At 46.2% G+C, this 12,553-nt stretch overlaps 1 protein-coding gene across 1 annotated transcript; it reads left to right on the top strand.

Annotated features, from left to right (window-relative positions):
• Window positions 1-5,771: 5,771 nt before the first annotated feature.
• On the top strand, window positions 5,772-8,568 carry FOXE3 (forkhead box E3). Its single transcript, XM_048495794.1, has one exon. It carries the CDS (start codon window positions 5,812-5,814, stop codon window positions 7,033-7,035), a length of 1,224 nt encoding a protein of 407 aa, XP_048351751.1. The 5' UTR covers window positions 5,772-5,811; the 3' UTR covers window positions 7,036-8,568.
• Window positions 8,569-12,553: the final 3,985 nt, after the last annotated feature.

The following is a 12,553-nucleotide window of genomic DNA, read 5'->3' as shown; positions in this document are numbered from 1 at the left end:
CCAAAGATTTCCAAGTTATCACTATTGTTAATTTTTCAGTTTGAATGGGTAATAAATATTAATGAATACAGTCATCATGCAGATGTTAAGCAAGTCTGGGTCTAATCAGTGCTTAGATCGGAGATGTCCTGGGAATTATACATATTCCACCTTGAGTTCCATGATGAGAAAAAGCATATTAATGTAGCAAACAAATTAATTTAATATTTATTTTATTTAACCAGTCAAAAGAAACAGATTTGAAATCTGAAATTTGGCCACCAGACTGTGAGCTTCTAGTCTGGAAGGAAGTCTGGAAGGATATACTAATTGCCTGTCACAGTGTTATGATGCAGTGACTAAATCTGAAGGCATTCCTTCTCTTTTCATTATTTTAACAATTCCATCCACCTTTCACGAAGGGAAGCAAACCTCAGTCTTTCCTATGGGACTTGGTGCGGCTGAACTTTCCCATGCAGATCTTGTTTGTGAACAATTTGAATGAGAGCCAAAGAGACACCTAGCCACATAGGTGGGCCTTAGAATCCTGGTTTTCAAATCATTGAGCAATCTCAATGAGAGACTCCAAATACTTGCTTCAGGCTTACTACACTTAAGTTTTGAGACAGGGGAGGAAATGTGCTGTGACAAATGGATTTTCACAGCCTTGGGGGCAGGAAGAACTTGTCTTGTTACAAATGAACTATATTGCTATTGTCAACAAACATTAGATGCAAAGATAACAAGCAGGAGCAAAACTGCAATAGAGTATATGTTCATTAGTAGTCTAACCGCTCAGAACCTCCAGTGTTGGCATCTGTAGGCTCTACTAATGTATGAAGAAGGCACCACTAGGGAGAGCCCAGTTCTCCCACAGGCTCACTAGGTGACAACAATAAATGTCATTTGACCTCAGTTCCCCATCCGTAAACTATCAATGAGAGTGACCTACTTCACAAGGTTGCTGTTCTAATGACAAATAATCTGTATTGTTTGTGTTGATGACATTTTCATTAGCTGTCATACAGCAAAGAATGTTGCAATATGCATCTATGGGCATAAATGGGTCCCAGTCCATGCACAGAAACAGGTTTCCACTCATGGTTGTCCCCCTCCATCCCAAAACTCATATATTCTGGGCAAATCCTTTGCATTCTGCATCTGAAGCAGCATACATTGAGAGCTTGCCTGGAACTTGTCTGCTACCTGTGCAAAGTATGTGTGTGTTTGGCTACCACAACACCCATGTTGGCTACAGATCAAATTGGCCATGCTGGCAGGGATTGATGGGAATTGTAGTCCATGAACATCTGGGGCACCAGAATTGGACACCCCTGCTTTAGAGAATCTGGAGAGGGAGATTTTAGGGGTCGTGGCAGGATTTTGTTTTTCACTTCGAATTTTAGTAGAATCCAATCTCAAATTTGTGGAAATCAGACAATAAGGCAAAAGCTCTGTCGAAAGAAAGAAGCAGATGTGTCCTAATGCTGCACGTATTTATGTATCTAGTGGAACTCAAAACAGCTTCTAACATCTCTCTTTCTTTCTCCATTTCCTTTCTCCTCTCAGTGACATTGTGACTGGCCCAAGGTCACTCAACAAGCTTCTATGGCAAAGTGGGAATTCAAACCTGGGTCTCCCATATCCCTCTAAGCACTACACTATGTGTTCTTAATTCAGAAAACCATTTTGAAAAGTGTTCTGAGGAAAGGGAAAGGATAACAATAACTATCACCCACCCCCCCCCACCCCCCAAATCCGCAGATATTCACTGGCTGCCAAAACAGAATCTCAGTGGAGCAGAATGGGCTGCACAAATTCGTCCAGCAGGTGGGATAGTCACGTTTGCAGTCTTAACCCATGCAAAAACGTCCAGCAAATTAAAAATAAATATATAAAAGCGCAACAGGTGGAAAGATTTGTAACTTAGCCCATTGCATGTTTTTCCAGTTTCCAAAGAATTAAAATTATCGAGGAAGTTTTACAAATGCAATCAAGCTACGGGCCGATCCAGTCCAACGTTTCAGCCCTCTCTGCCAATTCATTCCGCAGCATGGTGATCCGGGCCTCAATGGTCCCTTATCACAGACTGTCTTAGGGGAGGCCGGGAGATGAGTGAGACCTCTGGGGACACATTGGGGTCGTCTTGACGAGAGAAGTATTCCTCGGCCTCTATTGCCTCAGCTGAATGGGGGGACTCGCGCTGAGCCCCTTTAATCTGCACGCTTAAGTTTCCCATTAGACTACCGACCGTGTTACACAGAACAAATGGAGGCAAACAACACTTGTAGAAGTGGTGAAGCCCGCCCAAATGCAGTGACTAGCGTCAGACTGGGATCTGGGAGGCCCAAATTCGCAATCCCACTTTGCTGGGTAACCTTGGGCTGGTCTAATTTTCCTGACAGGGTTGTTGTGAGGATAAAGTGGAGGAGAGGAAAATGATGTAAGCCGTTTTCTGTCCCTATTGTGGGGGAAAGGCAGGCTGTAAATGAGCTAAACAAAATCAGTTAAAAAGTCAAGCCTGCACACCAGACGGTAAGAAACTGTCCCCTTCAATACTCCGCCTTCCGGTTGCAGCGCAAGACGCCTTTCCTAGTAACTAGAAATCACTTGACTGGGAATTTCGAGCGCGAAAACATTATTCTCCAGTTTGAGCAGATCTGGAAACGCGGCATACAAATTCCCTGACGCAATGAACAAACTGTCCCCTGAAGCCCAGTCCCTCTTGTTTTCATTCCAATCCAGTTTCCTCCGATCCCGGGGAGAGGGGGGTAGTTTAAGAGATTTTCGAATTCTGCAAACACCTCCAGAAATGTTTTCTTTAAAAACCAGCACCAAAACCCGGAACATGCACCTTTGGATGTACAATCGAATCTACTATAGCTTGTCCCCCCCTCCCCCCATTTAGGATTCTCTGTCGAGGCAGGAAACAGCGTAACAAAGTCCTTCACTTCCAACAGCCAGCTCCACAACCGCACTGGCCAATTGGGAGGCGAGCCAAGTCACATGAGAAGGTAGAAGATGCTAACAGCTTGAGACGAATTTGTAACTCTGCTCCCCCTCCCCATGATCCCAACCCATACATGAAGCAATCAGCCCCCCCCCCCCGCCAACTTCAAGTCAAGCTGACTCATGACAAGAGACGTTCAGAGGTGGTTTGCCCTTGCCTGCCTCTGCGTCATGACCCTGGTATTTGTTTTGCAGGTTCCCCACCCCAATAGTCGCCAGGGCTGACCTTGACCCTGTTTGGCTTCCGAGATCTGACGAGATCGGTAAAGTAAACCCGTTCTCCCCCCCCCCCCCTCACAAGTTCGTCCATTTGGAGCAACATAGATCTCGATCTCGTATTGGTGATGCCGAAAAGGACAGTTCCTTGGAAGCAATTTCATTAAATTAAAGGTATTGTTGTTTAGGGTGGGGTGGCAGATCAGACAACAGTCCTAAACTTTTAGGTTCTTCTAAGTCCATTAAAGTCAGCGGCCTTGGAAAATTGCGATTCTGCTTAGGATCGCGCTGTGAAGCACTGCAGACGGCTGGTGGACCTTCGTTGTTTACTCTGACTTGGCATATCGCCGTGTGCTGCAATTCTAAACCGGCCTCATTTTCGTGGGAATAATTTTGGCCATTAATCCTGTTCATTTTGCATCAGCTATATAAGCGTCTTCTTGGAAACTCTCCCTTGCAAATAAAAAAGGAGCTGCAATGCAAACCGTAGACCCCGCTGGGAAATCCCATTACTGAGGCTCATTCCGCACACGCAGAATAATGCACTTTCAAGCTGCTTTCAGGGCTCTTTGAAGCTGTGCGGAATGGCAAAAACAGTTGTGAAAGCAGCTTGAAAGTGCATTATTTTGCGTGTGCGGAATGAGCCTGAGTTTCTCCTTCCGCCACAATCTTCCCCATAAAAAGAAACCCCATTATGATCACATCTGACACAGTGAGTGAACTGTGACTCAGAATAGTTTATACTGAAACAAATTATGAGAGTCTTTAAGGTTCAAGTGGACTTCTCTTTTGCTAGACAAACTAAAAGGGGAGGGGGGTTATCCCTCTGCAAGCGTTTGGAATCCCCATTCCACGAAACTCAGCCCCAGCCCAAGGGAATGGGGGAGGGAGGGAGGGGAGAGCGCCGGGGAACAAGCACCAGAACGCCTTCCAAGGTGCGTGAAAAGGAGAGAAAGAAAATGTCCCAGTCGCCAGGAGAGATGAAACCTCAGCTTGGCTGCTGGGCAGGGATTCGTCGAATGCTGCATGGAGGGATTCAATGGCGACAAGGCGAGGACTGAGCCCCTCCAAGCAGGGCCACTGCACTCCATGGAGTTAGTCAGAAAAGAGAAGAGTTTGGATTTCCCCCTTTCCTTTCCCCTCCCCACAACTAGTCACCGTGTGAGGTAGGTGGGGATGAGCGAGTTCGGAGAGAACTGTGACTGCCCCAAGGTCACTTGGCAGGCTTCGAGTGCAGGAGTGGGGAAACACATCTGGTTCTCCAGATTAGAGTCCACCTGCTGTTAAGCACCACACAACGCTGGAACTGGCCTCTCTTCTTTCCCGCGTCTTTACAAGCAGAACTCCCCTCCCTCCCATTCTCCTTTCCGACTGGAACACCTGTGGTTGTCTCTACTGTCCAACAAACCGAGTACTAGTTTTAAACGCTTGAAAAGACACAAGCATGGACAGATCATCCCGGAGAGCTGTAGGCATTCTAAGTAGTAAACAGCCCTCTGTCCAGCCTTCTTGCCACAAAGCGTTTAATCCGTCGCTTCTGATTGATCTTGCAAACCTGAAGAGCAACTAGTTAAAGGATTCCTGTGATGCCTCTAGAACCGGAGCTGAGAGACCTTTGGAGTCCGGTCCAATTTGCTCCATGATGACCTCTTCATAAACACAGTAAGTATTGTTGACACATGTTGGACTCTCTACGCTGAGGTGCTGTCATACGCAAGCTCCGCTGAAATGCGTGGGATCTGCGCCAAAATGCTGTTGCTCCTTCACAGCGCGATTAATTTCATTGAGGACTGAGCAGAAGGACTTCCAGACAGAAACAGCAAACCCCAAACCACTCTGGCCCGCATTCCTAAATCATCTGTCCCGGAAAGAAATGTCTCTTGAAATTCAGAAATCCTGCTTCTAAGCCAGTGTGCTTCCGGAGTTGCAGCAGAGCTCTGTGTAAGCCCGAAGCCAAACGAGAGCCAACGGATGTGCGTGCACAGAGCGCATCCAGAGACCTCCGGGTTCGGGTGGTAGCCGCAGTGCCACTTTCCCAACCGAAGTATTCCACCCCTACCCGCACTATTCTCCCCGTGGCGTGGCTGGGAATCACCCAGGAACCCGTAAGGCAGGGGTACCCTACAAGTCACCTGTTGCGGCGTGTCCCTCTTTGAGCTACTGGTGTTAGCAGATCCCCAAGAGGTGAGTGGGAATCTTCCTGGCAAACACACTTGGGATCGGGCTGCACACTTTTAGAAAGGCTTCTCCGTCTGGACTTCGTTTGAAAGAGAACCCGAAAACCAGGCATCCCTCCCGTCCCCCTGAACCCCAGCCAGAAGGCTCTGTTCGGGCTTTTTCTTAAGATGAGCAGCACGCAACGTCTGTATGAGGGTTGTGCTCCTTGGGACAGTGGTGTTTGTGTGTGTTTGTGTGTGTGGCGAGCGCATGAGACTAGAGGAGAGAGGCGATTACAGGTGGGTGGGCAGGCGCTGCACCAATTAGGAGGGGTGCGTGCCCGGGTGGGCCAGGCCGTGATCTATATAAGGCGAGTGCCTGCTTGAGACCTGGTCCCCGGGGGAGCTGTCTGGTGTCGTCCGCTTTTCCCTCCCGGGGCTCGCCTTGTATATGAATCTGTCCGACTTCTACTTCTTCTCGGGTATGTGCACGATGACAGCCGATTCGCTCCACTCGCCCAGCCAAGGGGCCAGCCCAGGTTCCCCTCACCTGCACGGCGCTTCCCCGCCGGGCTGCAAGGTGGAGCCGCCGTCGATCAAATCCGAGCCCAGGGGCAGCCCGGCGGAGGCAGGCGAGGAGCAGCTACCTTGCTCCGGTGCAGGCGGCGGCCGTCGGCGGAAGCGGCCCGTGCAGCGCGGCAAGCCGCCTTACTCGTACATCGCGCTGATCGCCATGGCCATCGCCAACGCGCCGGAGCGGCGGCTGACGCTGGGCGGCATCTACAAGTTCATCACGGAGCGCTTCCCCTTCTATCGGGAGAACCCCAAGAAGTGGCAGAACTCCATCCGCCACAACCTGACGCTCAACGACTGCTTCGTCAAGATCCCCCGCGAGCCGGGCCACCCGGGCAAGGGCAACTACTGGACCCTGGACCCCGCCGCCGAGGACATGTTCGACAACGGCTCCTTCCTGCGGCGCAGGAAGCGCTTCAAGCGCACCGACCTCACCACCTACCCCGGCTACGTGCACAGCGCCAGCGCCTTCACGCCCAGCCCGGGACAGGTCGCCCGCGCAGGCCCTTGCAACGGCGCAGCGGCGGGGGTCGCTTATGCCGGCGGCGGCGGCCCCCTCTACTCGCCCGGCGGCGCCTACGGAGCGCAACTGGCCGGCCTGCCCCAGTACCCGGCGGCGCCCCCTGCGCTGCAGCCGCGCATGTTCAGCATCGACAGCCTGATCAGCTCGCAGCAGCAGCAGCAGCAACAAGCCGCAGCCCTGCAGGTCTCCCCGGTCGGGGCAGAGATGGCGCATCACGCCCTGGGCCTCAGCAGCGCCGGCGAGATGGGCGCCCCCGAGGGCTGCTTCCAGAGCCAGCAAGTCAGCCCCGGCTTGTTGGGCCGACAGGCCCCTGCTCTGGCCTATCCGTACTCGGCCTCTCCCCCGGGCCACCTCGGGGTGCCCCAGGGCGCCTACGCCTCGCCCAACACTCAGCTCTACGCAGCGCCCGGCAGGTTGGCCCTGCAGCCTGGCCGCCCGGCCTCCTCCTGCGCCGACCACGCCGAGCAGCTGCTGGGCCTCTCCGCGTCCCAGCTCAACGGGCTCGGGCAGTTCGGAGCCGCCAATAACTCTTACATGAGGCAGCCCAACTTTCCCTCCGGACTGGAAAGGTACTTGTGAAGCGGAGGAGGAAGCCAAACATGTCCCTCTTGGAACACTTTGAAATAGGAAGCTCGCACCTAGTACTTGAATGGCCAGCTTTTGATGATACTGTGCACCCCCACCCCCACCCCCACCCCGCCACCCCCAATATCTCTGATCCTGGAGAACTACATGTGGGATCTACGGGCGCCACCTTTTGTGACCTGAGGCTTTGTGCCTTTAATGACGCTTCGAGCATCTGCGCATAAATTCTTAGGTGTGATACACTTGCTTGCCCTATACGTACTACTGGTGTGCTACCACATAAACACAGACATAGTGCCTTTGATTACAGTTGTTTTCATTTGGATTCTCGAAAAGAAGGGGAGATGCAGAGCAAGTTAAAAATAATGCATTGAATTAACATATGAGGGTTTTTTTTTTCCAGGGTACATATTTGTTTGCCAAAGCAGATTGATCTGAAGCAAGCCATAGGCGGGAGAGTTGAGGTGCAATTTAGAAATACCAGGCTTGCCATCCCTAACTAAAGCCTCTCACAGCCAGGGTGGGAAGAGTTGGAGGAGGCCAATAAAGCCTGGAAAAAAAAACTGGTAAAAATGCTGGTCCTACATTTTTATTATACTTTTTGTTCCCGAAGGGATAAGTAGTATGTTAAGTAGACTTTTACTGAGCTCCAGCTGCCTTGAAGACCCCTGGATGGTGAGTGATAACACCTGGCTATGTGATACCTCTAGTTTTTTCCTTATTACAGTCTTTAAAATTACATGGTGCCTTATTTTGGCACGATACACTTATGATTAAAGAAAGACTCCAACGTTTTTTAAATGGGCATCTTTTTAATAAATTGTTAAGGGCAATGACTGACACACATTTTCACTGGCAATGCATCTCCCGTCCTGCAAATGCTTCACTGAATAGGCAAATGTACAGCACACTTCAGATGTAGCACAGTGTTCCGTTTTGGTATCCTGCCTTATGTATAATAGTGATTTGCATTATACTGAGGAAAATGTTCATAATGTGTAAAAAGTAATGCACAATACATGTATTATGCAGCATTGCTCACTGTTTTATTCTTACTATGTAACACAATATGTTGCATATGGCTTGTACACTGTATATAGTGCATATTGCATATATAGTTTTCATACCATTTATAGTGCATAATGCACAATAGTGCCTTTCAAATGATGCAGACTAGTACATTTCATAGATTTAAGAGATATTAAGGATATGGGGTTCTTTGTTGAGTTGATAAACTGTAACCAAATAAATATTTAGTTACATCAAAGTCCTTGGATGTAGGTTTGAAGATTAATTATTGGGATTTGACTGATTCCATTGCTTTCATGGTAGTTGTTGTTCCACAGTTTTAGGATGATATCCCACACTGTCTTAATTCTAATTGGACTATGAATTGAGCTGTGGTATTGACAACATATATTGTGATATGAATTTTGATGTTAACTTAATACACAAAGGGAACAATCCTAAAATGGTCTGTTTAGAAGCCTGTCTCCCCCCCCCCTTTTTTTTTTTACCAGTGGGGCTTACTCAGAGGAAAACATTCTTAGGATTGTAGCCTTATAGACCTGGTCTCACTGAAGCAGTAAAGCTGTGTCCAGACTGCATCCCTTCAGGTTGCAGATATGGATTTCACAAGACCACAAGCTCCTTGACACACACATGTGTGCATGCACGCTCACACTCTAGAAAGAAAAACAGCATATTGTGGGGGCTAGAAAGAGCCTTTCTTTCTGTCAGTCATAGCCTTAGAACAGTCTTAACTCTTCTTGTTTTGTTCTAAAATGTCAAATATACAATTTTTACTTCCTGGTTTAGTATTAAAAGGGGGGAAAGTTAGAAGAAAAGTCCATAATTCATTCCATTGTTGTTTGTAATATCGTGCAGCCTAGTCCAGATGAAATGAAGCACTTGCATCAAATAAATGGAAGGTTAAGGATGTGCTTCACTTCCTCCCTTGGAAATCAGAAACCTTTAAAAGTGTTTTATGATCATGCCTTAGATTTGTAGTACTGTTCAGTATTTTCTGACTCCAAAAGAGAGGATCATTTAAGTAACTGGGGAGAAAAAAACTTGTAATTTTCTGTTTTTTTACTAAACCAAATATAATCTAAAAAGGCAGCTCTGTCAAGCAATATATCACTGTATTCACAGTTCAGAAATCTTAATGGTTTGGTTTCTGCCCTCCCAACATGAGCATTGGCTATCCTGGCAAGGGCTGATGGGAATTGTAGTTCATGAACATCTGGAGGCCCGTGAGTTTGACACCTGTGGATAGGACCTGGATCCTTCCTCAGTAAATGGGTCATTCTGGCCTTCACCCTGTGTATACTTATTTGAGATATTGGTTGATCTATGCATACAGCAGAATGAGGTGGAAATTAAGTGGTAAAGTTCTGAGGTAATTGTTAGGCTGTAATAATATAGGTCAAGGGAGTCCCATGTCTGTAAATCTCTCTTTAAGTAGAAACCTATCACAGCCAGGAATGGCCTTTTTTGTTATTGTTCTCTCCAGTGTTCTAGTCTCTCATGTGAGGTGAGTTTTTCATGTATTCAAGAGAAACTGGACCCCATATTTAAATTGGCTGTTCTACCAAATGTGAGTTCTATCACCTAAATTCCATAGAATTTAATGGAGCTGGGAATAAACACCCAGGTCAAGACTTAATTTTTTTCTTTACCAGGCCAATTTAGAAAATACACCACATGCTTGTTCTTCACCTAATTTTGTGACTAATATTCATTTTCTCTTCATTTCCAGTGCTCTTCAGTGGAACAAAATTTGTTCCTGGTACATCATTCTTCACTAGGTTGTGGGTACGGTGGATTAGGACATGACACTTTCACCTTCCCGGTCTTAAGGATAATATTGAAGGAAATGGTCAAATGTTCAGACAGATTACACATGGTTAGGAAACTAGCATAAATATGGAGATCTGGCAACAGGCCTATGGACTGCTTTGGAGTTGCAATGTTGTGAAAAAACAGTGTAGCCCCTGTCCTGGGGGAGCGGGGTGGTCTGATGTTTTGGAACATGACATTCTCTTGAAAACAAGGACCAAATCTGCAAGCTTTGTTTGACATTCCTCTAGACTGGATGTAAACCTTGGTTAGCAGAGCCCTTGTCCCTCATTCTTTGGCAAATGTTTTCATCAAGGTTTAAGTGGTAAACAGTCATTCCTTTCTTTTAAAAAGTCATTAGATCTAGTAGATGCATTTGTACTGTGTTGGTTAAAGGATATGAGAGGAGAAAATGGCAGAATTAGCAATCATTGGGGAGGAGGGCATTAGCTGATGGTAGATGAGATGGACTTCCCCCTAAGAGAAATACCTGAAAGATCCTGCCATAGATGTTGCTTAAATGAAAGATGTCAGTCATGATATATTATATCTTCTTTAGTGCCAAACACTAATAGATGTATCTGTTTCTGTCAGTGAGTTATTTATACCCAAACCTGAGTGGCATATACCTCTCTGTTTGGAAAATGGTGATTAGGTTACTTAATCCCTTTCCACTTCTTTATTAGTTGGAAAAAAGCTCGGATGCAGGGCCTGTCAGAGAACCTCTCAAATGGCTCTTGAAGATCTTCCCAGTTTTTAGTTTCAGTTGAAGTGTGCCTGGAGCCAGAGGAGCTCAGGTTGTCTGAAGAGCTGCCTTATCGCTCTCTGGTCTTCTAGTTGGCTCCTCATTTGTGTACTTGATGTTGTCTTTGAAAGCTCTTTGCCTGTAGTGGCTAAGCCCAATATGGAATTTTGCAGTGTTTTGTGTTGGGTTTTTTTGCAGTGGTTTTTTGGGTCCTATTTATATCTGTGTATATATCATATATATGTCATTTTCTTGGCAGGATGCTTTTTTAAAATATTGAACCAGCAGCTTTCTTACTTGTCATGTATATCTTTATATGGAGATAGCTTTGATTGTATGTCATAAAGTAATTAAATCATTATAGTTATTTCTACTTAATTTAGTCATATAATTCATTGGAATTAATCTGGTTTATGGGCAAATACATTTGAAGACTGCAATCTATGGCATTCTGCTCAGCAGTACTGAGAATTGGAAACTGCTATAGATAATTCAAGATTTAGGAACTGAGCATTAGCAGGTCTCTTTTGAAGTAAGACCTATTTTATTCAGTGGAGTTCAGTCACAGGAAAGTGTTCTTAGGATTTCAGGCTCAGTGAAGCAATTAATGTACATGGTACCTAATATATACTTAGCTCTGTTCACAATCTGGCAATATTCAGAAAGATCCAGTCATACTGGCTAGGAACTGAGGTGGCCCATATTTGTTGGAATAAATGGAGAAATACATTGCTGATTTCAGATGAACTTTAGAAAAGACCTGGAGTAAAATCTGAAGTGGGTAAAGCTATAATTTTTAAACTGTGAACCAGAAGACAAGAAAGCTCATACAGGGAGCATCTTCTTGATTAACTTAACATATCACAGCTAGTCTTTTAAGCTTTCATGTCTAAAGCTTGTTTATAATTGGGGTGAATCAAGCAAATGAGATGGATTAAGGTGTCATGAAGGTCATAAACCAGGCAGGACCAGAGTGGATTTGGATTGCAACAAAGTTTACATGTATCTGGAAAATGCCACAATATCACCCTAAGGCTGAGTGGCTTTGGGTAGGTTAAACTCCAAGGAGCAAAAGTAATTATTGCAAAGGCAAATTCTTAATAGTATGTCCTCTGTTTAGCTATTATTACACAGTGCTGATTGTTTTGAGCAATTGTACATTGACTCAATTTGTTTTCATTGCAGGCAATGGCAGATTTCCTAAAGGCATTTTGTGCCTGTTATGTGATCAATATTAGAAGTGGCTTGGAGGAGTAAAGAGGGCTGTGACCATCACTGAGGCCTAATTTAAGCTCAGTGTCTTGTATAAACTGTGTTGCTACCATGCAAAGTTCCTGCATATGCTTTGTTAGAATGCCAGCACAGTATCTGCAAGGACTATGGGTCTCTAATATGCAAGCTAAGGACTGGTTGCAACTTAGTTTAAAAGACAGTCTGTGCAACATTGCACACCAAAGTTTTTTCCTCACATTGACACTGGCCCTGACATTTTGCAATCTTATATTTTAAAAGTGTGGTCCAATATGTGAATATGTAAATCCACACATCAGGGCCACACTGGCGGTAAACACATAGTTCTGCAAACCTGGGGAATCCACCAGGTTTGTGGACTCCACCAGGTTTGCAGAAAAATCTGAAACCGTAAAAAATACATTGGGAGGCTTCAACCCCCCCCCCCCCATGCAAATAAGGGATGTACTTTACCTTTGGAGAACCACTGGCACTCTGGGCGTAAAGTGACTACTGGATACTGCTGCCACAGTCAGGCCCAAAGCTGCTGAGGAGGCATGGAGCTACACTGGGTCTGATGACTAGGGGGAGGGGAGGATGGAATTCCTCCTGAGAATCTTGGAGATCCCAACCTTATTTCTAAACTCTAAATGCTGCAAGGGGATTTGCCTTACCAAAAGTAATGAAAAACCCTCC

This window comes from Sphaerodactylus townsendi, linkage group LG05 (assembly GCF_021028975.2).
Source record: "Sphaerodactylus townsendi isolate TG3544 linkage group LG05, MPM_Stown_v2.3, whole genome shotgun sequence".
Classification (NCBI taxonomy): Eukaryota; Metazoa; Chordata; class Lepidosauria; order Squamata; family Sphaerodactylidae; genus Sphaerodactylus; species Sphaerodactylus townsendi.
The sequence above is the reverse complement of the archived record's forward strand: the minus strand, read 5'-3'. Positions and strand labels throughout refer to the sequence as shown.

Bases quoted from the DNA above. Each gene is read 5' to 3' on its own strand.
- FOXE3 (XM_048495794.1), top strand. From the start codon at position 5,812: ATGAATCTGTCCGACTTCTACTTCTTCTCGGGTATGTGCACGATGACA.